This window comes from Sceloporus undulatus, chromosome 3 (assembly GCF_019175285.1).
Source record: "Sceloporus undulatus isolate JIND9_A2432 ecotype Alabama chromosome 3, SceUnd_v1.1, whole genome shotgun sequence".
Lineage (NCBI taxonomy): Eukaryota > Metazoa > Chordata > Lepidosauria > Squamata > Phrynosomatidae > Sceloporus > Sceloporus undulatus.
In genome coordinates, this window is record NC_056524.1 from 234,757,662 (window position 1) to 234,785,199 (window position 27,538).

The 27,538-nt window shown below is 37.6% G+C and overlaps 1 protein-coding gene across 1 annotated transcript in view; it reads right to left on the reverse strand.

The window, feature by feature from the left end:
* The window catches only part of DNER (delta/notch like EGF repeat containing), a 187,189-nt gene that overhangs the window by 69,705 nt on the left and 89,946 nt on the right, over window positions 1-27,538 (reverse strand). Inside the window, exons 2-5 of the mRNA XM_042460451.1 lie at window positions 25,149-25,445; window positions 24,331-24,425; window positions 19,902-20,068; window positions 6,965-7,110 (exon numbers count right to left, since the gene is read on the reverse strand). Coding sequence (XP_042316385.1) covers window positions 6,965-7,110; window positions 19,902-20,068; window positions 24,331-24,425; window positions 25,149-25,445 — 705 coding nt within the window. The remainder of the gene's footprint in view (window positions 1-6,964; window positions 7,111-19,901; window positions 20,069-24,330; window positions 24,426-25,148; window positions 25,446-27,538) is intronic.

Sequence of the window (27,538 nt, forward strand, 5' to 3'; positions counted from 1 at the left end):
TTTTGATTTTTTAAAAATTATTTTTGGCAAAAAATGTGCATGGATTTTGCTTCAGGTAGATATATATTAGATAGAACGTGGCTAGCTGCTTGTTCACTTTCCCTTTCATTTCCTCGCTTCCAGCAAAGGGGAAATGCTGCAAAAGAATGCTACAATGCAAATGTTACAACGTTTCTCTTTCCAATTTGGCAAATTGATACACAGAATGCTTTTGCTACTGTCTCTAAGGAATTCAGAGGTAGCCTAGGAAAAGCAAAGAATGCATGGCATCACATCCTTTTCTGGCATTCCGAGGTAAGAAATTTATTATTATTATTATTATTATTATTATTATTATTATTATTATTATTATTATTACATGTGTATGAGGCATTCTGGGGTGGCAAGGAGCGGGGATACAGGATGCAGAGATGGCATTAGCTTGCATTTGGGGTTGAAAATGGGGCCAAGGGCAGATCATAACCTGCACTGACCCAAATGCCCAGAACACACACAAGAGGTTTTTAAATTTGACAAAATGTGTGCATTCTGGCGCCTGGTTCTTTAAAAAAAAAGGAGGGGGGAAACACACTTCTGATGGCCCAATGAGTACTGGAAACGTCACCTGTGACGATTGTGGAACTGAAATTTGATTGACAGCCAGGCGCCTTCAATTTCTCCAAGAGGGCATTCGGGTTAAAAAAAACCCTGATTGGTAGTCAGCACTTGCTTCCAGAGGGATTCGGGAGAGGGAGAAACCGAAGCTTTCCAGTTCCTTCCAGCGCAAAAGTGCCAGTGAGAATGGGGCCTAAGATCTGGTGAAAACAGGCACCCCTATAGAGGCACCAAACAACAATTTATTGGCATGAAGGAATAATCAACACTACTTTGATTGAAACTATAGGCCTCAAAGGAGGAGAGCAGTGGCAACTGGTGGCTTCCAAGTCAGTGGGCCAGTGATCCTTTTCCAGGCTTTAATGCAAGGATGAGTAAATACAGAGGTGCTGGGGGCATTTTTCACCCTGTGTCCTAAATCAGGCCACACCAGCACAACAAACATGACCAGCAGTAATGTCACTTCACAATTTTCATCTTCTTTTTTTCCGGAGGGTTCTACATTTTAAAGGTATGTGAGGGCCTAGGGTATTATGGGATAAAATTACTGTGTTTTATGTAGTTTTTAGCCACTGAAGGATTGGGAGCAAAAAAAACACTTTTTTTTTTCAATGAAGGTCTGAGGACTTTAGGGATTGCAAACTGGGGTCCTGGAGGCTGCCTATAGCTCAAAGGCTCCACTTTCCTCACTGCATCTGTTGCATCTATTGGGGATGGGTTGGAACACTTCTGATAGCTTCAAGACTATTCAGACTAAAAACCTGGAGTGGCTTCAACACTCCACTGCCATGGAAGCCACCAGCCTCTACTAAAAACTACAGTTCTGCTTTTTCATTCTTTCTAGTGTCTTTCTAATTGAAGTGTTGTGTTGTTGTTCTATGCCTTCAAATAGTTTCTAGTGTATTGTGACCTTAAGGCCATAAGGGTTTTCTTGACAAGCTTTGTTCAGAGGAGGTTTTCCACTGCCTTCCTCTGAGGCTGAGAGCATGTGACTTGGCCCAGGTCACCCAATCGATTTCGTGGCTGAGCAGGGAATCAAACCATGGTCCCCAGAACCATAATCCAACACTCAAACCATTATGGAGATTATTGCACATCTCCGTGCCCAGATCAGAGGCATTCCATACCCAATCAGGACTTCTCCCAACTTTGCAATGAACGGAAATGTACTTTTTTTTGCTAAACACAGGATAAGTCCTGATAGGTAAAGGATGTCTCTAATCTGGGCACAAAGCTGTTTATACACAGTCTCAGCCCGTACCCAGACTGGGAGAAAACAAACGGGGTGGTAATCTCCTATGTTATGCTGGTTTACTGTATTCAAATGCAAACATAGTTGTAGAAGGGTAAAGTGAAGTGTGAACAGTATCTTATTATACCTTTGACCTAAAACAGTAAAGATCATAAGCACACAACTGACAGTGGAAATACCAGCTACAGTCCTCAATGTTGTTTACATGGCAAAATTGCTGTGAATTTTTCTTTTTCAAGACTATGCTTTTGCATAATAGAAGATTAGACTATACAAACATAAGGGATGATAAATAAAATCAAACTGCAAGCTTCAAAGAGCATGCCAGAAAGTTTAAGATTTCTTTAAAAGTTCTCCAACTATGCCAAAAGGAAAAGAAAAAGAACCTGATGCTATGGCTGATTTACCTTAAGCATACAATTTTGGCAGCAGGTTGCTGTTATCTGTAGGTGAGCATTTCTGAACAGCTCTCACCCCAGGTGAAGAAAATAGTAGCAAAAAGAAATCATGCCTAATTAAACTTGCATTTCCCACAAGCCAACTGATTAAACTACAGCATTTACAGCAGTTGGGAGTCAAATTTTCTTGACTTAAGTTCCATCCATGCAACTAATAGACTAAAGAATATAGTGGGAGGCAGAGAAGAATTTTGGGGGAAATTATTAAGGAAAAAAGATTCCCACCAAAACTAAATGTTCAACACAAGCTTTTTGAGAATTTATGTTTGATGGGAAGGTCTACTGATAGACTGGAAAATATATTTGCAGAAATTATAATCTTTGAACAAGTATGTCTAGAAGATTGAGCAATCATTTAAACGTACTTGTTAAAGATTATGATCAAGATGTTGTTTTGAAATCATGGGGGTATTTTCAGTTATAGTTGTTCTACTCATTTACACAGAACTTTGCTAATAACAATTTGTCTAGGTTTTTTGGGCTTTGTGGCCATGTTCTAGAAGAGTTTCTTCCTGACGTTTCGCCAGCATCTGTGGCTGGCACCTTCAGAAAATGCTTGCCTGGAAAGGAGTTAGGTATATATACTGTGTGACCTGGAAAGACAGGAGTGATTTGCATATGTATTGTTCTGTTGCTAATGGCCTCAGGGTGGAAGGGTCTACAAAAGAGGATTAGTGTCTGCTTGATAGTGCTCATTGTCTGCTGGGAAACCCCTGACCCTGTGCAGACAATGAGCACTAATCAAGCAGACACTAATCCTCTTTTGCAGACCCTCCCACCCTGAGGCCTGCCATTAGCAAGAGAACAATACACATGCAAATCACTCCTGTCTTTCCAGGTCACACAATATATATAGCCAACTCCTTTCCAGGCAAGCATTCTCTGAAGATGCCAGCCACAGATGCTGGCGAAACGTCAGGAAGAAACTTTTCTAGAACACGGCCACAGAGCCCGAAAAACCCACAAAAAACTATGGATGCTGGCCATAAAAGCCTTCGACTTCACAGTTTGTCTAGGGTTTTGGATTTAATCCTTAAAAAATGAAAATAGATATTGGAAATAAAATATCAGATATATGTTGTTTATTCTTTGAATTCTCTACCTTTCCCTTTCTCTCTGTATGAATGACTGTGTTTGTCAGCTTGATCATATGATCAGTTTCAATGACCAAAAAAGAGGTGTATAATTTTATCCCAGAACTTTTATGTCCAGGTACTGAAGCATCAATTTAATCAAATAATTGGCCACTAGATATTATTGTGTGATCTTATGCATGCTTACATAAGTCCCATTATAGTCATCTAATTCCCAGATAAGGGTGTATGCAACACTTGGCATGCTCAATCTCACCAACATGTGAAGAGTAAATTTCCAAATCCAAAGTGGCAGATGTCCTTGTAAATGCCACAGGATGAATCTGTCAGTTTTCTATGATTTTTTTATCCAAATACTTCCAGATTTCTAATATTTGTCATCCCAGCCACTAATAAATGTTGACACTAAAGGCTAAACAACCTCTGAAAATCTAACAGTTACAATCCTAATGGCAAGGTCACTGTAAAGAAGGCCCAAGTCTGAAATCTCCCGCTGTGCCAGGAATTCTCGCTGAACTCCTCTATGTGACAGGAGCAGTAATGAAAGCACCTTTTTTCTGTTCTAGTGAAGGAAGGAATGCTGATGGCACAGAAAATTTATCTGACTTGATTAAGCCTTATCAACCAGTTCAGTGCTTTGAACTGTAAAATGTCTGAGAGCAGAAATAGGTCTGACTGAAGCACACAAAACAGTACCTGCAAATGTAACATATAAACACCTTCCAAGTAACAAAGTGCTAATATTCAAGTACCAATAATGTTTTCTACAGATACTATAAAAAGAGTGGTGAATTTCCTTCAAAGTGACTTCAAAAGCAAGCATGTAAACAGGTCATCCCCATCAAAAATAATGAAACTCTTAGGTCGGCAGGTTCAAGAATTCAGAGCGCTGAAATTACAGAATCATTGAATGACAACATGAAAGGGAAGTCAAGAATCACCCACGACAGATCCTACTATAGTTGGATTTTATACATGCATCCAAGCACACACTGATTCATCTTTCCTTTCCCTCTGTTCAGAACATGATAGATTTTACATCTACTCCAAGCAAATTGTTCCATTACCTAAGGGTCTCTGTGTTATCCATCTCAATATGCCATGCTGTGTTAGAAATCTATTGAATCAATTTTATTCTATGAACAAAACTTGACATTTGTGAAAAATAGCTTTGCAGTCCTACATGGGGCTGAGGGTGCAAAGTGGTAAATAATCCACCACTTTCAGAGCTCTGCTGGTTCACACTTGCACTGGTCAAAGTGGGAGGTGTGAGTGTGTAGGAGGTGGTTTTCATCTACCATGTCCTACATTTGTATACCTATTCAAAACTATTATTATTGCCACCTTATTGGTTATAAATACTGAGGGAAATTGTATCAGATCTAGGCAGGTGCAAAAGGGAATGTAATCCTCAGACTCTCCCAGAAAATGAAAAACTTTTGAGTCCACCAGAAAGAAACACCCATCCCATCCCTGTCCTATGCAAACAATTTCCTTTTCCAAAAGCTAACACCAGCTACTTCCATGAATGATTTTCACCCAAACAGAATTCCATTGGCACAGCTGGGACCTCCAAATGGACATACATATCCTACACAGTTGGAGCTCCTCTCCAGCAGTGAAGGAATAGTTAGATTTAGCAATCTTTGCATGCTTGTATGTACTTACTGGTAAACTGCATATTACTCTCTAGGATAGGTTGGCAACTGCAGAGGGGGCAGCAGTGACTTTTTGCCCTCCATCCCCCAGCAGGCACAACACTAAAGCCACCAGATGCCCCCAAAATTGTAAAATATTTTTCTGGGCTAGTTTTTTCACCCCCAACCCATGAGTGTAAAACAGTAGTTTCTCCCAAAGCCCCCTACTGTAATCTTCAGCCATTTTCTCTTCTCTTTCTCTCTTACCTTGACTACACAATATGATTATGAAAACTAATTTGTAAATATTTTTTTGCTTTATATATGTTCCAAAAACAACAAAGTTTACTTCTTTCTCTGTTAGACCTTTTGGGTGTGTGAACAGGTCAAGTGCCATGGGACTGGTTGTTACTCAGATTCTGTCTTGCCCATTTGATAACTCTTCTAAAGAGAGCCACTAATGTAATTTTTCAACAGGAATACTGTTCCATGCTCTTGATCCCTTCTAGGCACCTTGTCTGGTATTAGGATTTCTTTGTAAGCTTTTAAAATAAGGAAGTGAATTTTGTAACAAGGAGAAACATCTGATTTTTAATAATAATGAAATCCTATGCATGCTTAATTAGAACTAAGTCCCAGTGAACAAAGTGGAATTCATGTCTCTGAAAACATACATGGGGCTGTAACTGTCTTGATCTATTTCTATAGGACTATAGAAAAGATTCTAATGCATTCTTTTGCTTCTGACCTTTTACTTATAAATTCCTTCAAAAATGATGTCTTACAAAGCATCTGAAAAATACAGACCACACAGTAGCAGATTCAAAATTAATAAAACATTTTTCCATTAGCACTAAAATATAATTGCTGACATAGCACTTTTAAAACTATTTTTGCTTACAAAAATAGCCACCTCAAATTGAAGGTAAGTTATTTAATACACTGTTTTTTTCATAGTCATTTGGAACCAGAAATAAAATGGAGGTACCTAGTACTTAAATGATACATTATCAAGCAATGTACTTTCCTGTGTTCAAGATTATTCTACAGTGTTAACACAAAAGTACGTCATTCTCTGCAGAGGTCCCCAGAAATGCAGATCAAAAATTCTTCAGCCAGCTTTATTTTGTTTTGATGAAAGAAAGTAGGAATTTAGGATGACTAGCCTATTAATTGATCCTTCAGTACTCTCCCTAAATTGCCTCTGTCAGTTTTTGCTCCTGCTATGGGTTAGCTTTAATTACTAGTTTCTTGTCTTTCTTTCTTATTTTTTCCTGCACTTTAAAAAAAAGTGTAATACTCCTCTTCAAAAAGGTAGAGCAGGAAATCATGATAGCCTGGATAAGGAAATCACACAATGACTCAGAAGATACAGTGCTACTGTATCTTAATCCTAATATCAACACAGAGACATATATGCACAATAAACCAGCAGCTATTAGAGATGAGCACTTAACATTGCAACCAACGGCCTGTTCCTCTATTGTAAAGCATCTGACTAATCATCTCAACTATACAGATCCTTATATTCATCCAGTCTTCTTTGCTAAGATGCTACTGAGGACCAGCTAAGATATCACACAGCATCAAAAGAGTTTTAAGTTTAAAAAATAGTTCCACTGACATGTCACGTCCCACTAATGGGAGATAACTAATTACACTAATTCCAACTTCAGAGCCTGCACCTTTATAGGAAGGCCTCAGTTTAGTTTTGGCCAAGATCAGACTTGTCAAAAATCCTGCAAGCAGCAGCTGGTTTTCTCATAATAGCTGCTGTCTTGGCTGACTTGCAATGGTGCCCACTAAGACATCCACTACTTGTTGCCAGTTTGTCAACTAATGTCTGCCTTCACCTTCCTTAAGTTTCACATGGCCAAGACAGGATAAACAACCACTCCAGACTGAGAACACAATAGCTCTTCTTCTTACCTCCAATGTTTTTGTGATGCATTTTCCTTTTCCTGAACACTGAAGGTCATCCAACTTGCTTCCCCCAGGCAAACACGTGCTGACTTTTACTATTACTGTCAAGCGTAAAGCCACAATGCATTTGGCAATGGAATCATTCACAAAACCTGAGGAAAGAGAATATTGTTATTGTTGTTGCTGCTGTGATTTCATTTTTTTCTAGCTGTGCTTTATTTTAGTTTGATATAAACTGCCTTGAAACATGCTGGATATAAATCTGAGAGATAGTTAATTCTCTACCTGGCTTAAATGCCACCCAAACATCTACTATCCACAAAAAGGGAGAGCACACACAACTGCATTTTACCTCCAGATTTTCACACTATCTCGCAAATAAACCTTGTGGGTGTCAGGGAGGAGCATATATCATTTCAGCTGAGAAAAGTGTTCAGGGGTTGGCTTCAATGCCATTACCATGACTCAGTTCATATCTAAGGTACCTACAGCTGTTTTTTAATGAAAGGAAAAGGTCTAAGATCAAAGCTTGTTATCTCCTATAACATATCCAGTTTAGTCCATACAGAAAATACAAAGTTGAAAAATCCTGGATCAGATTGGATCAGTATGCAAAGGAGTCTTGTAGCATCTTTGTGACTAACTGAGTGAACGAAAGAAGTTGATAAGTTTCATTGACTTAAGTCTACCTCCTCAGATGCATGGAGTGAAGTACAGTATCTAGGAACACATAGGCAAGCTGTGTATGTGAAAAGCAACAGAAATGCAAAACCTGTGGTGATGTGCCTACAAGTTCAGTTTTAATGGTCATTAGGAGACAAAGGCAGGAGGAAGGATGTTGCTTAAAGCCAAGATGAGTAGATAACCATATGGTAGGAGTTATTGGACTATAGTATGATGCTAGCTGGGAACCAGAAAAAAGATGTGATGAACTGGCCAACAGAGCCATCATGACTGGGGTGTTAACTTGCATTATAGGGTGTATAGTGCGCCAGGAAACCATTGTCTCTGTTCAACCCACTGTTGATGGACTGGAGTGTGTAGATATATTCCAGTTCTGCTGTTTCTCTTTCTAATCTTCCTTTGTAGTTTTTGTTTGTTTGTTTGTTTGGGGGGGGGGGTTGGTTCAAGGACTGCTGTTCTGAGGTCCAAGAACAGCATGTGAAAAAGGACACCTACACATTTAAGGGAATTTACATTTCAGGATAACTTTAAAAGAATTCTACTGTCCATCTCTTAGTTTATTTAATGTAGGAGGGCAGCATTTTTTTTTCTAATGTGCCAGGGCCTGGCAACACATCTGTGCTTATTGGCTACAATTACTGCTTTCTTTCTTGTAAACTTGCTACAAAATGGCAGACAATGATTCACAGACCAGCACCAGTCTATGGACCACCATTTTGAACAGCAGCATCTTAGAATTTATTTGCTAGCATTCTTATCCCAGAAAATGTATTTAACTATCGATAAAAGAAATTTCAGATGATGAATGACTTCAACAAACACTGCTGCTAAGGAAGATACAGAAAACGATGTTAGCTTGCTTATCCAAATGTTCTTTTTTTTTGGGGGGGGGGGGCATGTAAGTGAGAGAAACTTCCCACAAATCATTCCAATGAAGACAGAGAATACTCAGTCACCATGGAATATTGAGTGCCCAACCTAACTGGACATTCACCCTAACTGTGGCTAGCTGGAATCATAAATAACGCCACTTTAATGAGAAGGCCACATATATTGCAACATTTTCCCATCTGTGACACTGCAACTTACACTGATGCAGAACTCTAAAAACACAGAGACAAATGTACATAAAGAGAGCCAATAGCAAAAGACACACTGAGAACAGTCATCATGCTTATCCAGAATATTTTTTCGTTGTTGATCATCCCCTATTCTTCCACTGTATTTATGTATAGTAAATATTTAGAGAAATCCAAGTGAAAAATTTAGTTTTGATGCTCATGCTTTTTCTTCCTCACCTCAAGCCATAACCTATTTGTAACATAACTGTTGGTACTACTGAAGAAGACTGAAATACATATAAGATTATGATTTCTTTCAGACCAAACACCCAGAGCTTTAAGGAAACAAAGACAGTATTTTAATGCAAATTAATGTGATTATGCAAAAGGATGAAAAATATATATACACTGGATTCTTTCTTTTTCGTGAGGCAATAGAATAAAAAAAATTAAACCCACTGCTGCTTTCCCCCAAAGAGATAATGTCTGTCTAATAAACAGAGCTAATCCTATATTCTTTGTGTTTTGCAATGTGAGAAGAACATGCAATTTTATTAGGCACATCATACTTTTGAAAAGGCACTCTTTCAACTTATAGAGAAATTTTGTTAAACATCTGAAACACTGCAATTTGGTAAGATAATACTTTAGCCATTAGTGCTCTTGCAAATATGAAGTGGAGAAAAAAGAGCTGTACAGTGGTACCCCGGGATACGAATTGATCGCGTTACGAAATTTCCAGGATACGAAAAAGTTAGATTGGAAAAAACTGTTCCGGGATACGATGTTTTTTTCGGGTTACGAAATTTATTTCGGCGCGAAATTCAAACGCAAAGCACAGCTAGCGGCTTTCCAGTGCTAACGGAAAGCCTTTTCGGGTTGCGAAATGTATCGGGTTACGAACGGAGCGGCGGAACGAATTAATTTCGTAACCCGAGGTAGCACTGTATATCCCATCTTCAGCTCATTGAAAGGGGGATATAAATGTAACTAATAAATAAAAATAACATATAAATGCTGAGGATGGAGAATGGGACAGGTTATAGTCATGTGCATCAATCAATAACAACAAGGTCTGCAAAGGTCCACCTGGGCAAGGAAAGTTGTACATCTTGCCAACACAGAATATTTCCCTAGCACTACTGATCAAAAGACCCCATGCAACTATTCTGTCTTTTCCTGCAACAGAGAGTGATTCAAGTAATCAACAAATAGAAGAGGATTACAAATGAAAGATAATGACATCAAGGCCCTGTGTAATTTCCATTAACGAGACAGGGTAACATCAAAACAAACGCTATACATGGTCCACATGAGCAATTGCATAAAAGTCATCCATGGTGCACATCAATGTCTAAAAAATAAAGGTCGACCTGAGAGAGTGCACAAGAGCAGCTACACAATAAATGTTATCTATGATGCTTGTGAGTGACTGCACAATACAAGTCGCCCATGATCCACATCCTGGTCGGATCTAGATAATGGGGCTCCTAGAAAAGAACTTAGCTGTGGTTATATGCAGGACAGAAAAACAATGTAATACACTTCTCCCAACCCAGGCACAATTTAGATCTGAAGGAGAATATTCTCCCATATAGGCCATAAGATCTTTGTAAGAGACTTTCTCTTAATCCCACCATCCTCACAAGCATGATGGGTGGAAACTCAGAAGGGACCTTCTTGGTGGCTGCTCATAGGTTCTGGAATGTCCCTCCTAGACAGGCTAGATGTTTTTGGTCAGCAAGCAAAGACCTTTTTTCTCCCCACAGGGACAGCCTTTGTGGAACTCACTGCTTTTAAAAGAAAGGGTTTTAATAGGATGCTGTGCTCTTTCAAACTGGTTTTAATTTTTAATGTATATTCTAAAAAAATTAATGCCATTACTATTTTTATTACAATGGTGTTTTTGTCTATACAAAATGTAGTTTGTTTGTAAACTACCTTGAGTCCCAATTCAAAGTGAAAAAGAATGAGAGAAATAAAATGCCTCATCACCATCAAAGTGGTCGCTTAACCACTTTATTCCATTTGGCATCTGTGGGTGCACCTACACTGTAGAAATAATGCACTTTTATACCACTTTAAGTGCTGTAGCTCCATCCTATGAAATGCTGAGATCTGTAGTTTTACAAGTTCTTTAGCCTTCTCTGACAAAGAGTGCTGGTGCTTCATAGAACTTTAGTAGTTAAAGTGCTGTCAAAATGCATTATTTTTACAGTACAGATGCAGCCCATATTCCTTGTCTACCTAACCTCCCAATAATATTGTATAATTTCAATATTTATGCTTTCTGGTCTTCTATGACCCTACAGCCCCTTTTTTCCCCACAATGAAAGTCAGTGGATTTTTAAAAATAAAAACAAAAGATGGTGTCTTGTACAGATTTTTATTTCTAGGCTGGGTTTAATCATCCCCAAATTAATGCTCACCCAAGTCACCCTACAGAAAAAATAACTGAATCATTCTGAGAATTAAAATCTGTAGTAGCATCTAATATTGAAATACATTAAACTAAAGGTTTTAAAAGTGTGGCATATATTCATGTACTCTTAATACAGAATATGACTGCCTGACATAGTTAGAAATTCAATATCTGAGCATGCCTGGTATTTTCTGATGTTTACAAAATTATTTTTTTGTTCACTCATCTGAAACAAATGGTTAACAAGCTCTTCAGTACCACTACCTGAAGGAATCTTATCTGAAGCCTTCTTGGCACATTTAATCCTAATAAAAGTATGCCTTTGGCAATCTATTAAAATTTATTCACACCTGGTTTTCACCTTTTCTTGTAATTTTCCCATTACCTCTCCTATCTTCCTGAGATAATTTGGCTAGAACATGCCTGTTATTTCAGAACTACATTTAAGCACTTATATTCTGCTATCTATTTTTAGCTGTCAGGTAGGAGAACAATTTCAGAAACATGTTTACACTATCCTGCATCCATAGCACAGGAAAAGAATTCAATGTCTTTTTATAATTAAAGGAAATTTTGTCCAATCTTTCCAAGACCCAATTAAAATATAAGAACCTCAAATGTCTTCCTGCTGATGAATCAAAAGCTAAATTACTTAATTAAGAAGGAAATAGGAAAGTATCACCATTATTTGGCCACCTAACATGAAAGTACTTGGTAATGCAAAAACTCAAACACCAAGTTATAAACATTATACAGTACCCTTTTTCTTGTTCATCAGGATATTTTTTCTGAGTTATAAATCATAGGCTGTTACTGTCAAGATCTGAGTTTATGCTCCCTTTTGGTTTTTCCTACTCATTCAAGAGGTGGAGTAAAAGTACTACTTCCGTTAGGACTGTTCACAGAAAACCAGGAATCTTGACTTGTTTAATGTGTAAATATGAACATTGTATGATTTCACTGGAATGATGGACTGAATTTGTCTCCATTTTGTGACAATTCTCACATAGAAAACTAAAGAAAATTCCTTAGTCACTGATTTCATTCCTCAAAAGGATACATACGGTTTTGTTTCAGAACTGGTTATTACAGCGACAGAACAAACAGCATCTGGTTAAGAGCAAACGATCAGTGAAGCTGCTCAGTAGCCTCTAACTTGGTAATAACTGCAAGAACAAGCAGCATATCTGAAATGTGTTAAAATTCAAAAAGCCAAACAAAAGAAGAGTTACTCAACAGATCAATTTTTTTTAATTGACCTTGTGCCAACAATATAGCCAGATATTACAACTTCATTTTGGGTATTTCTATAACCCAGCTGATATACAGGCTTGTTTTAAATGGAATTCATCAAGGATGTTTTGTTTCCTGGAAGACACCACAGTATCTGATAAAGCTATCCACTCCCCTGAATGAAAATGTAAGGTTTTAGTTTGATTTTGTATTAGTCTTACTGGAAACTACCTTTTATCCCAAGTCAAGAGAATGGTAGGATATACATTAAATAAATACATTTGTTGCGTTTTGATGAGGGAAGAGCATTTCCTTGACACAATCCTATGCTATGAATTTTACAAAACTGAGAAATAAAGATTCAAAAAACAAAAAAGGCATAACCCCCCCCCCAAAAAAAAAAAAACACCCAAAAATGGCTTGAAACATGAACTGTCAACTTTAAACCAAAACTTCAAAATCTGCTATATGACAATTTGGTCCAATTCAGAATATAAGAAAAGCCCCTTTATATTTGATATCTTAAAAAAAAAATAGAGGCAGGTGAAACCTTCTTGAAATGGATCCAAGCTGTATATAAGGAGCAGAAAGCCCATATAATAGTTAACAATACAAGAACAAAGGAAATTAAGATAGAGAGAGGAACCAGACAGGGTTGTTCCCTGTCTCCTCTATTGTTTATCTTAACCCTGGAAATCCTATGTAATCAAATAAGGGCGGATCCAAAGATTCAAGGAGTCAAGATACAAGATCAACAGTTCAAGATAAAAGCCTTTGCTGATGATATCATTTTGTACTTAGAAAATCCTATTCCCAGTATCCCACATCTCAAAAGCTCAATACATGAATATAGCTGACATTCAGGATTTAAGATCAATGAGGAAAAATCAATTATAATAACCAAAAACATGTCAGAAATTGAAGAAAAAGAACTTATTGAAAAAACGGGTTATAAAATTGCAAAGAAAGCTAAATATTTAGGGATCACTATAACAAAAAGGAACATTGATCTCTTCAATAATAACTATATCACGACATGGAAGAAAATTAAAGAAGATCTGGGAAAGTGGTCTAAACTCAAACTATCTCTCCTGGGGAAAATTGCAACGATCAAAATGAACGTGCTTCCAAGACTAAACTTCTTATTTCAAAATCTACCAGTTATCTCCCATATGAAGTATATAGACAATTGGCAGAAAGAATTAACGGAATTCATCTGGAATGGCCGGAAGGCAAGAATAAAATGGAAAGAACTAACAGAAGAAACATCAAAAGGTGGATGTGCATTACCAAATCTTAAAGCTTACTATTATGCGTCCAGCCTATGTTGGATTGAAGACTGGGTTAAATTGGAAAATAAAAGCTTATTGCTATTGGAAAGCACACAGTTACAATTCGGTTTCCACGCATTTATGTGGTACAATAAAATCAAAGCGAACAAAGTGTTTTCACATCACTTTATAAGAAACTTTCTACTAAAAGTTTGGGTAAAAATCAAGGAACTTTTCTTCCCCAAATTACCTCTATGGGTCTCTAGCCAAGAAGCCTTATTCCAAAGGACTAGAACATATGGCTCTTCACGATGGTTAACATATAAAGAACTCTAGAAAAAACAGGGGAATTTAAGTCCATACAACTTATGAAAACAGAAGGCCTACTGGAAGGTTGGTACTTATATAGGCAACTATGGGAAAGATTCAAAATAGATAAAATAAATCTGAGTATAAAAAACCAATCTGAAATGGACAAAATATTTTTTGATAAGAAAGGAAGACATATGTCTAAGTTTTATAAAGTTATAAACAGAAGATTTTTGGAACAGGAAACAGTTAAAGATACAATGATAAAATGGGCAAGAGAGATCGGCAAACCTATAGAGATGGAAAATTGGGAAAAGACCTGGCGAGAGAATAGCAAGTATACACTATGTCAAAATTACAAGGAAAACTTCTTGAAGATGTACGACCACTGGTACATATCACCGAATAAATTAAACTTAATATATAAGGCAGGCAACGCAAGATTTTGGAAATGTCAGAAACCCAATGCTAATTTTTTCCACATGTGGTGGGAATGTAAATATGCTGGTCAATATTGGAAAGAAATTCACTGTACAATATTAGAGACGTTCCAAATTCCTATCCCCTTTGATCCCCTCCTCTTTTTGCTGAACATGACTACCACAATAATGGATAAAAGTTTAGAGAAGAAATATAGAAGAATAACTCTGTATACAGTAACGTCAGCCAGAATAGTATACGCCAGTTATTGGAAAAAACCTATAATACCCACAAAAGAAGAATGGTTTCATAAACTATTAGAAGCAATGGAAATGGACATTCTAACGGCTCGTTTGAAAAACACCCAAACAGAAACAATATGTCAAAGAGAAAAGGAATGGCTATGCGTGAAAAGGTATATAAAGGGGAAAATAATCTGATAATAAATATGTGCTTATGGCAGAAAGACTAGAGAAATAGCGAACACAAATAATAAAGAAAGATAAGGGTAAAATAGACTGAAGGTTTGGTATAATAGTTATTCTGAATAGGAGGAACCTGCAGAGCGCAGACTTTCTTTTTTCTATTTCGATATATCACATTGATGTTGAAATACACCTTGTTATTAGAGGAACTGGTACAACAATTGAAAATTAGAGAAGATGAAACAAATTTATACGAGATAAACAAGAATGGTGGAGATCACTATGGAAGTGTAAAATACATGTTGTAAACTTTGATGTAAGATCTAAGATATGACTAACGGATGGATGAAAGCTGATATGTTCTTTTATTGTGTTGTAATATGTTTTATGTGTATGTCTTAGTTTGTTCTGTTACGTGTATTTATAATTAAAATTTAATTTAAAAAAAAGAATATAAGAAAAGCCCTTTTGGATGAGACCAAAGCAGTTGTGAATTCAGGTTTTACAGTACTTTGATTCTTGAAAGTATGCTGAACTAGGTTCAAAACCTTGGAGATCTCCTTTAGATTCACTGCCCAACTGACATGGAAGTCAACCATCTGCCATGAGACCAAAGGCCAGCATTCTATCTCCTAATGAGACCAGCTATCAGAAAACAAAAACTATAGCCCCCTCCCACTGATCTCTAGTAATTGTTTTTCCAAGGCAAGCATACTCTAGAGCTAGAAGTGACTTGAAGGCACACAACAAGGGGAAGGAAAGCAAAAAACAACAACTACTTCAAGGAGGCAACGGGGGGGGGGGGGATGACAGTGCTTCAAGTGGAATACTTTGGGGAAACTCCCTTCCTGGGGTACTTCTAAACAACCAGTTTCAACCTCTTATCTCCAAACTGCTTGTAACTTAAGCTCCCTGTCTACCAGCAGAGAGAAGCTGCATGACCAAATCAGAAGATACTTGTTGACAGTTTCTACATGCAAAGCATTATTTCTAGCACAGATATTGTTTGTACAGTGAACCCCTTGATTGGCTAATTACAGCCTTGGCGCAGATGCCTGTTGAATTCTTTTCAGCAGTATTTGGGCATCTTTGAGCAAATGTTAATTTTCTTAATTAGATACCAAGAAGCAACACTAAAGCAAATTTATGTCTCTGAATTGTTTGTGATTTTGTATATCAGAACTATCCAGAAGAACCTGCAGTAGAGTTACCAAGCTGACTGGCTTAGATTTTGCAGCAACACACCCAGAAGTGGCTGGCATAGACTGGCAATCAAAGTGGAGGAAAGAGAACTGCATTAATCTGTTACATCTCTTTCATTCCAGTGAGGGAATGGATTAAAAGGAGCTTTTAAAAACCACTCACATATCTACAGAACTAGCTAATTACTTTTAGAATTTTACAAAATGCTTTTCAAACTCATTTATCACAATGTGAGTACAGAATACATATGCATATCAAAGAATGGGGTGAGTAGGATTTCTGTTTATTTGGGAGGAGGAGAAATGAGGTTTGGTAAAGTTCTTGAATTTCATGTTTCTAAGTCTTGTGCAAATACTCCAACAATTCTGGTGGCCGTGTGCAAGCCAGTCAAACAAACTGACTGATATCAAAATGAAGTGATATACTGTATATATTCATGTATAAGTCTAGAAATTGAAGTACTGTACAAAAATTGACCCAAAAAACCTTAGTGGACTTATCCATGGTTCAATGTAAACACTGTACCTTAAATTTTATTAACAAACCAGGAACTATCCCCTGGTGAAAAGGAAGAGTGTAATCTGTCATGGGAGCACTGACCTCCCTCTACTCTCTTGTCCAGCCAGCCTTTAGTGTGAGCACAGACAATTATGCCTGCTGGGATTTTGTAAGTTCTTTAGCATTTTTTCCTTTGCTTCATCTTTTAGATCCTTTGTTATATGCCCCTAAGTTTTAGCCTCTCCTTATCCATGGGTCATATCAAAATCCATAATTTTGGCCTTAAAACCTGCCCTCGACTCACGCATGAGGTCGACTTATAGTTGAGTATATATGGTAATGTTAAATTTCAACTGCAAATGAGAACCATAGCAAAAGACCTAGCAAAATGGTTCTTTCCTGCATATATTTAGTCTAACTGGCCCCTCCACTCACCCCATCCATAAGAGTCAAAATAAGTATAAATGGATGAATGTAGTTTGACATCACTTTAACTGTCATGGCTGCGTCCTAGAAAATCATGGGACTTGTAGGTTTTTGTGGCACTCACAGAGAAGGCTGAACATCTCAAATTGTGTCCATTCTGCAGTGTAGATGCAACCTTAGAAGCCCCTTCCCCTGATTCCAGATATTAAGGAAGAGAAGCTACATGTAACTTCTTTTTTTATTTCTGCACCCGTGTTGGGTGCAATTTGGAAGAGTTAAATACCCCACTCCAGCACTGTATCCTTATTAACAGGCCTATCCATCTACTGATTATTTGATATTTGGGAAAAACATTTAGAGATGTGCATATTATCTGTTTTGATCCTCAATAAATTTGCTAAGAAGCAGCATCATAACAGAAAGTGGTAGGGGATTCTTTTGTCCTTCTGCAGAGATGACTGAGACTAGCACAGAGTATCATGCAGAAGGCAGAAAGCATTAAAGGAAGGAAGCCATGCCCAGAATAAGCCTAAAAGTGCTGAAAGAAGTACCCAGTCTGAGAGTCCTTTCAAACCACAGAATTATAGCACTATGATTCCACTTTAACTGCCATGGTTCCATCCTATGGAATTTTAGGATTGGGAGTGTAGGGACAGGAATTTAGAATTCTTAGTTAGAGAGTTCTAGTGTCTCAATAAAATGCCTATCAAGACTCCATAGGATGTTGCCAGGCAATTAAAGTGGAATCATAGTGCTATAATTGTGAAGAACGAAAGTATCCTGAGTATAGGCATGGCATTTCTAGTCTCTTCAACCAAAAGAGAGAACTAAAATTTCTAGTGGGGGGTGGAAGAATCCTTTGCAAGGAAAAAAGTATGAACGAAATCCCTCCTAAAACTGTTCCCATTCCCACCCCAACCCTTTTGTACAAACGGCAGCTGACCTACAAGTGCAAATCCCATTTTGTGCTGGTTTGGAAGCCATTTGTCTTAGAAATAGCAAATCACTGAGCAACCAACTCTTCATTATGGAGAGAAGAATATTTCTAGAAAAACAGCAAAGTACTATTATTATCAAACTCCAATTTCACGTTCCAGTTACAGCAAACCATCTGTCCCACGGAGGCCAATGTAATTAAACCTATTGGAAAATGTCTCCAAAACACTTTTTGTCTTTTACACAGCTTAAAATAATGCACATAGAAATGTATTCTGTTTATTTAGTCAACAAGCTTAAGCTTTCACCATTAAATGCTGCAAGCGATGGTTAGAATTAATAAGAGTTCCAACTGCTCATTATTTTTTCTAATTTAAATAGGACCAAAATTACTATGAGAGTAGAACCTGCTGGATAAAGACAAAAGCTGTTCTCATCCTTCAGCTTTTTTTCTCTGAGTGGACATATAGATCTCTCACAAACACAACCAGAAGCTGAAACAGAGCTTGGATGAAATAATTTTGGACTACCGTATACCTCTCAGAATCCAGGGTTGTCAATTCTGTCCTGGCTGGGGGATTCTGAGAGTTGTAATCCAGATCAATAATTTTTCCAAGGTCAGACACCTACAAATGTCTTGAAGTCACCAACAGTCTCTCATATCTGTTCCATAGCTGCACCATTTATAAGTAAATTACCTCTTAACATAAAATATGTCACACACCTCAAATGTGCTAACAGAAATAATAGATACTATTTGAGAAGACAAGCACTTTATACAGTGTGAAGTCGAAGGCTCTCATGGCTGGTATCCATAGTTTTTTGTGGGTTTTTTTTTGGGCTACGTGGCCATGTTCTAGCAGTTTCTTCCTGATGTCTTGCTAGCATCTGTGGCTGGCATCTTCAGAGAATGCTGGAGAAACGTCAGGAAGAAACTCTGCTAGAACATGGCCACATAGCCCGAAAAACCCACAAAAAACTTTATACAATCATCCCTCTCGATTCATGAAGGATCCGTTCTGGACCCCTCCCCTCATGAATTGGAAATATCGCAGATATTCAATCCCCATTGGTTACAATGGGGGGGGCACTCCCAGGTGCACACCATGTTTTGACCCTCCTTGCTTGCCATCCATGAAGGACCAAAACCACAGATCCCAAGTCCATGAATGGGGAGGGAGGAGTGTACTTTAAAAATGGTCTAAATCATATTTTTCCTTAGTTATTTTATTTAATTGGTTTTGAATACAACCTGACATTTCAATGAAATATACAGTAGCAGGTTCACATATGGAATATATATAAAACTCTTCAACCTAGTTCAGTCTTCACCAAGAAACAGTGCACAACATGAATAGTTCTATTAGTTAAAACAACAATACTTCATAACTGGACATAAAATGCCATGGTTCCTGAAATGGAGTCCCAGGGGCTTTAAGATATTGTGGATCTGTCCTCTATGGATAGAGAGGACAGCCTGCTATAGAGATTTTTTCCTTGATAAGAATTAGATGTTTCCAACAGGTATTTTAAGTTTTAAACACCTCTTATCACTAAAACCTTATGGGGAAGAGTGGGCCAGAGGGTGGTTTTCTCCACTGAGAAGGATCACCTTTGTGATGTTACCATTCTACTGGCTGAGGAACAAGCAATAATACCTCTTCTGAGGATCTCAAGTGTCAACTAGGCACACATTAGGTAAGGCAATTACTAGATTTCCTATATGTCAGTTTTTCTTGATTTTTGCTACTTGTTGAATAATGCTTGTACAGTGGGCCCTTGGTATTTGCTTAAGGTTCAGTTCCAGGACCTTCAGTGGATACCAAAATCAATGGATGTTCAAGTCCCATTATATATAATGGCATAATAAAATCATGTCACTTGTATAAAATGACAAAATCAAGGTTTTTCTTTTCTATTTTGGGGAGTGAAAAATATTTTCAAGCCATGAATTGTTGAATCTGTGGGTGCAGAATTTCTGGATATGGAGGGCCAACTACATCACATTTTATTGTCTTATGAAATGAATTATGTTATTTTATTCAGTAAACTCACCAATAAAATAGTTGTTTCCTAACGTAAGCATCTCCTCTGTCAGGACAAGTCCACCCATTGCTTGGAGAAGAGTAACACTTGTGGCATCTATAAGTGAGCACTGTTTAAATCTGTCTGTTGTTACTTTCCATAGCAAGATAAGAGAAGCTGTGGCATCTTGTCTTATACTAAAGACAGAAAAGAAATTAATAAACGTGGAATATGGAAGAAAATGGTTTTTAAAGTCTTGACATACAGCACATTACTCAAGACACTGAAACAACACATATTATCAATAGCATAGATTCAGGACCAAAAGATGAATAATTCAGAGCAACAAGTCTTAAATACACAGTATTTCACCCAATAGTAAAACCCTCAAACAGATTGAGAAGGCAAAAGTGAGCAAATACTTAAACCTTCAACTTTAAACACACATATCTTTGAGAAAGTCCCAATGAACACCATTGCTAGCATCATGTTATGTGCTATGCCAGGCTAACTACACTGGCAGAAGAGGAAAGGCCCCCAGAAGCTTCACCTGGAGAAACAGTCTGTTAGAGATGGAAAATCTGGTCTGTCTTCCCTCTAAGGATAGAAAGAATTATCAAAAATATTTTGATAAACCTTTTTGACAAATCCTGATGGGTAGAAATCTGGACTGACATGAATCTTCAAATTTCAGGATTTAGTCTGCATAAAATTCAGACATAGTTGTTTTGCACAAAAAACAGCAATTTATATGGAGGAAGCATAATTTGCTATGTAGAAAATAATACTTCAACACAGAAATATTAATTCCTGCCTAGAAAATGCTGTTATCTTTGCAGAAAATAATGTAACTGGGGATTTGTTCTGTGTAAAATTTCCACATGGTTGATTTGCACAGAATATAGCATTTTTCTATACAAGGAATTTATACTTCTGCGTTGAAATGTTATTTTGCATGCAAAAAATGTTGTTTCCTGCAAAGAAAATGCTACTTTCTGCACAAAACAACCACATGCAAATTCTGTGAAGAACAAATCCTGAATTGTGGATAGCTTTCAAAAAATGCATAGTTTTCAAAGACTTTCTCACAGAGGGGAAAAAATTGCTGGAACTACTTATTGTTACTGCAATGCTAGAAATTTGAGGAAATTTCATTTGGTGGGAATTCTTATTTGAAGAGGACAATGCTCTCATTTTGCACACACTCCCAATAGCTATACTCCTAATTATAGGCCTTTCATACAGTACTCCAAACCAGCTGAGCCTATTTGTGATATCATGAAATGTTAACAGCATTTTTCAATGAGCAATATGATGAGCATCTTTGTAATAATATTGCCCTACATTAATCTTCTGGAAATAATTGATGCTTCTGAAATAGTCTTATTATTCTCAGCCACCCTTCACTGCCCAAAGTAGTAACTTCACCCTTACTTTTCAACCTGTTCAAGCCAAACAACTCTTCTCAATCTTTTTTACCAAACCCATCCCTTTCATCTGAATGGGGCAAAATTCTTCACCTCTTTCTCTTCACCTTCTCCACCACTTCTCCCACAACAATGGATGCAGACATAAGAATAAATATTTCAGAAGGTTTTATTCCAAAGGTAGACCAAAAACCAGGGGCTCAAAATGATTATACCTGCTCAAATATATCACACACTTTTCATGTCTTATTATTATTATTTATTATTTGTTTTATTTATATACCGCTATTCCAGAGATCATAGCAGTGAACAGCAAGTAAGCTAATTAGCAAGTAAGCTAATTTGCCCCCAACAGTCTGGGTACTCATTTTAGCGCCCTCGGAAGGATGCAAGCCTGAGTCGAGCTTGGGCCCTTTTGCTGGTCTTGAACTCGCAACCTTGTGGTTTTGAGTGAATGGCTGCAGTACAGGCATTTAACCACTGCGCCACCATAGAGCAGTTTGACACGTATTTAACTGCCATGGCTCCATCCTATGGAATTCTAGGATTTGTAAAGTTCGCCCTCCACATTTGCAGCTTTTACTTTTGCAGATTTGATTTTCTATGGATTTGATTCATATGTTCTCTCTAAGAATCTCTAGGTCTGCCAGCACAATTCTGGCCAAAACTGTTCACAGAGTTGTGCGGGAGGACATAGAGATTACTAGAGAAAACAGTTCTTTAGGCATCTGAGCATCCTCCAGTATGATTTTATATTCAACTTCTGGCAGATCTTGATCAGAGTTGCACTTAGAGATTCCTAGAGAGGTGTTCTCTCAGGTAAAAAAAAGTTTTTTATTTGTGTTTTTTCACTTTTAGGGGGGTCCTGTGCTCCTAACTCCAGTAAATGTGAAGGGCCCACTGTAGTTTGTTGTGGTAGCAGAGCCCTCCAACAAGGAAGGCTAAACATCTCACAAAACTGCAATTCCCAGAATTCCACAACACTGAGCCATGGCAGTTAAAGTAGTGTCAAACTGGATTATTTCTGCAATGCAAATGCAGCCAATGTTGGGTTGATCTGAATCCAACACTGTAGTCTGCCTGTGCCATGCTTTCCACAAACTATTTTTTTCATGGCCATCAAGCTGGCTTTGATTTATTTTGACTCTATGGAGTTTATCAGACAAGGGAAATTGGAAGTGTAATCCAATGGCAATCTGAACGCAATCATGGGGTTTAACATTATTGTGTGATAACCCACTACATGCAAATTTGGGCAATGGGAAGTCAGTCCGAACACAATCATGTGGTTTCACGTTATTTGGGCAATGGCATGCTATTTTCAGGCAATTGGAAGCCAGTTTGAACGCAATGTAATTGCACTAAACTAGCGACTTTAAGTGAATGCGTTCTGGCCCCACTTTCTTTTCATTCGAATTTAAGAGAAATTCCTCCTTTTTGATAAACTCCTATGTATGAGAGACCTCCAAGAGACACAGTTATTAACAGCCCAGCTCTGCACACTGAGGGACATGGCTTCCTAGACTGAAGAGGAGTCAATGCACCTATGTTATTGTCTTCCTCTTTTCCAATTAAGTTCAGTTATATGGAGGAGTACTGTCTTTTCTAATGTTATGTTGTCTCAAAACATGCCCAAAGTGCAATATTCTCAGTTAAATCATTGAGTTTTCCAGTTAGAACCCTACCAAACTGTTACTCCTACCAAAGATGTGATGAATCTTAGCCACACACCATTTTAGACTACAAATCCTACAGTCCCTTACTACTGTCTGTTTAGGGCATATAGGATTTGTACACCAGAACATAAGGATTTTGCATGCATTTGCAGAAAAGAAGAGATCCCATAGAGATTCTCTTGTCTAGATGGCAGCCATTTGCTACATATTACACCACTGAAAGAAAAGAACCTTTAGTTTGAGGAGTGGGAGGATAAGCAGGGGAAAAGGATAGGTGACTGCTCTGGGTCTTGCAAGTGTTTCAATTAAGGGTTGGTTATAATGTTTCCAATTTGTTTAAAAAATTTAAAAAAATAAGTATCTGCATCTTTAAAAATAAATTGAATTGAAAGAACATATGACTAAAAACATTCTGAAATGGTAGAAAATGAAACTGACAGATTCACTCATCTGACAAAAAGCCATCTTGAATCCCACTTTGGGAAAAAGGTGGTATATAAATCTCCGAAATAAATAAATAAAATAAATTTACAGCGCTTTATAAATCAAAGTTAATAATAATAATAATAATAAAATAAAAAGGGGGCTGGATGAACTCTACCTTTCATTGGGTTTGTGGTGTTGCCACCCCTCTTATTTTTTTACTGAAAGCCTCCTCAACTTTAGCAGGGACATGATCCTCTTCAAGTTCAAAAAAGCTGTACTTATTGGATTTGGTAAGTGCTGCTGGTGCAAAGATTTGAGCATTGGACTATGACTCTGGAGACTTTGGTTGTTTGAATCCCCATTCAGCCGTGGAAACCCCACAGGGCAACCTTGGGCAAGTCACACTCTCTCAGTTCGGATGAAGGCAAAGGCAAACCCCTCTGATCAAATCTTGTCAAGAAACTCCATAAGAGGGTTACCTTCGGGTCACTGTAAGTGAGAAATGATTTAGAGGCACACAACAGCAACGAAGTGTAGCTGATTGCGAATTTCATCTAGTTTTGTTTTGATATGAATTATTTTTACAATTTTTACAAAACTGAGGAGAAAAAACCCCGAGACTTTCAGAATGTGTATGTGGAGAAAAGTAAAACTGGCAGATACATCCATCCCTAATTCTAGCTGAACACTAAAGAGGGGGGCATAGTTTTATTTTCCAAGTGTTTGAGTGGAAATTTAAACAGCTCAGCTGGAACAACGTATTTTGCACAGAGCCTGTGAAGATCCTCCTATTGTCAGAGACACCATAAAGATTTCTCCCAGTGTTTCTGTAAGATATCATTATCATTTCTATAGAAAACAAAATACTGATTACAGATTCAACAGTTCAAATTATTTTAAGCACATTCAGATAACTGGGTAGTTTCTTACTTTATTGATGTATTCTGTGGAACTTCAAAAGAAATAAGGCGACCCCCACCCGTATTATTGGAGCTGGCATTTCCACAAGCCACATCTGGAATAATCTAAAACAAATAATGAACTTCAGTCATAACATTCCATAGAAGCAATATTATTTTTAAAGTTATTTTTAAATATTATTTAAAAATGCATGAATGTAATTAATCTGCATTTATTTTTAAAAAGTGCAAATAGCACCATAGAGAGATCAAGTAGATACTGTATGGGACAGAAGTCACAGAAACACAGAAATTCAACTTTTTCTCTCTTGCCACAGTGCCAATTAAAACTGCTATCCGTAAGGGTGGGGGAGTATCTATTTTTAAAAGCTAACTTCCTATAGCTGTGCAAATATCTATATTCTTGCTAAAGAAAAGAACGATATCTTTCCAAAAGATATCAGTGAACTCATCAGGAAACCAGAAATGGATTTTCACATCATAGTATGTTGGATACCTACAAGATTCTAGCATGGCATTTTAAACTGCCAGTAATGAAAGCTCATGGGATATCAACAGCTGTAACAATTGATAGTATCTCTCAGCAATGCTTACTATCGCATAGAGTTTCAACAAATCAGAGGTAGTAAAGCTTTGCCATCTGATCTCAAGAACAAATATGCCTGTTATCAATTTGTCACAGTGACACAACCAACTGAACAGAGCCACTACTAGCTGCAGAGGATAGAAATCCATGACCTGTGAGATGCATTTTATAATGGATCAAATCTAGCTTTCAGGAAATGGCTTTTCATAAAGTTGTGAACATAATAGACTACCAGATCTTACCTCTACTTCATCCCATTTCAGATCCACAACTTTCTGATCTTCCTTTGGCTCCCAAATGGGCAGCGTAACAGTTGGTTGAGATTGTGGCAAGGCAATGTCAGGTTCCATGGTGGTTGATACTGGCCTGCTTTGGCTTAGTGCCTCTGACTCTGTCCACCCAGTCACTGGAGGACTATAAAATGAGTGTTCACAGTTTGTACCTTCATAGCCTTCATTACAAACACAGAGATAGCCATCACTGTTACTACTGCAGTTGCCATGGTGACAAGGGTTGCTGGCACATGGATCTGAAACAAACTGAAGAGAAATATAATGGATAAATTAATTTCACAGCCTAACATTCATTTCTTTGGTGACAAACGGCAACAGACTAAAAACCTTATGTATGGTATAGAACATCAAAGGCTTTAATGCTTCAGAGATTACATGGTTCACATTGCAATGAATTGGTTCTCTGATTGTAGTGGCATAATAAAGCAAAGGAGCAAACAAAAAATGGTAGTGTTGGAGTAGTGGTGCAGAAGTATTACGACAGCACCCCCTTGGAATAATAAAATGTTGGATAGTTCTATAAAAAAATATAAAAAACTTTGCTGTGCAGTTTTTATGAGCCAAGGATAAGTTCAAATAGGTATTGTACTCTCACTTGGAGGAGTTAATAGCATCCAGCATCAACAACTGAGGGTTTATCTTACAGTAGCATGCATGATATGACTCCACTGATACTCTGCTCTCTCAGTAACCTCCAATTACTGTCTTGCCTGGCCTGAATTTTGGATAAATAAATAATGGGCTTCTTTGGTATTCAAGTACAGTACTCCATTTTCAAAACCCATGCTGATAAAACATGTATTCAGTTGAACATCTATTTCAACTGTGAGTGCTGTTTTAATTTAAGAAACCACTTTTGAAATGTTGTGTTTACATCAGCAAGTTTTAATATTATTGTTAAAGGATAATTTTGCAAATGTAGTTTCATCATCTTTGTTTGAACTCTTGATGCCCACCTTGAAAAGAAGTGTGCCAAGTGGAGATGAGGGACTTGATCAGCAGTTCTTAACCTGTGGGTTGCGACCCCTTTGGGGGTCAAACAATCCTTTCACAGGGGTCGTCTAAGACCACTGGAAAACACATATTTCCAATGGTCTTAGGAAATAATTTTATGGTTGGGGGGGTCACCACAACATGAGGAACTGTATTAAAGGGTCGCGGCATAAGGAAGGTTGAGAACCACTGGACTATATCCGCCCATTTGCTGCAGGCTAGTGCCTCCCATTGCAGTAGGCTAGAGCAAGCCTGGACCAGTTAAAACCAGCCAACACTAGTATGAACCAATGAGACTGACATTCCAAGTAAACTTTGTTGACCTACTGACATCACAAAAGTGAAAACCTTATTCCTAAATATGTTAATGAAGCTTGGCACAGGGTGTCGCATGCACTGTGGAAGATATACACTTGTCCCTCCACATTCACTGGGGTTATGGGCACAGGACCCCCATGTAAGTGAAAAAAAATGCAAATAACAAAAACACTATGTTTTTACCTAAGAGAATACCTCTCTAGGAATCTCTAGGTCCTCCAGTGCAACTCTGTGGTCAGCATCTGCTAGACATTGACCATCGAATTGCACAGGCGGATCTACAAATTCCTAGGTAGAGTGTTCTCTCTAGGAATCTCTAGGTCCTTCAATGTGGCTTTTGGTTAAGGTTAACAATACAGTTGCGCTGGAGGACCTACATGTTCCTAGAGAGAACATTTTAAATAAAATTCATGAATAATCAAATTCGTAAAAGTCAAAGCTGAAAATGTGGAGGGACGAGTGTAGTTGCGCTCGGCTCAGAAGAACTTGGGAGGAGACAAGATGGAACTTGAAAATTAATACTAATAGAATGTTTTGCCAATGTTTACTTGCTTTGTAACCAAAAATGTATTAAAAGTCTTGAATGCTTGTTAATTTTACTCAGTCAGCTTTGTGAAACTATTTAGCTGACTGGCTTCAACTGCACAGGTGGATTAAACTTGTGGTGTTCTCTGCTCCTGTGTGATTCTTTGTTTGACTGCACCAAGAAAACATGCCCATTGCTACTTGGCAGTAACATCCCCTCCCCAAACTGGAGAATAACAAACCAGGATCCATGATGTCTTTCTCTGGCAAGTTTCAGGGACATCATCATCATCATTTATTTATATAGTGCATCCATCTACATGGCACATTACAAAGAGTTATAACTATTCCTATAACATAAACGACTATACACAATACTAAAATGGAAATTAAAAAAAAACCACACACATAATGCAGAATAAAACAAAATGGTCAGTACAGATAATCAAGTTATATTATTATTATTATTATTATTATTATTATTATTATTATTATTATTATTA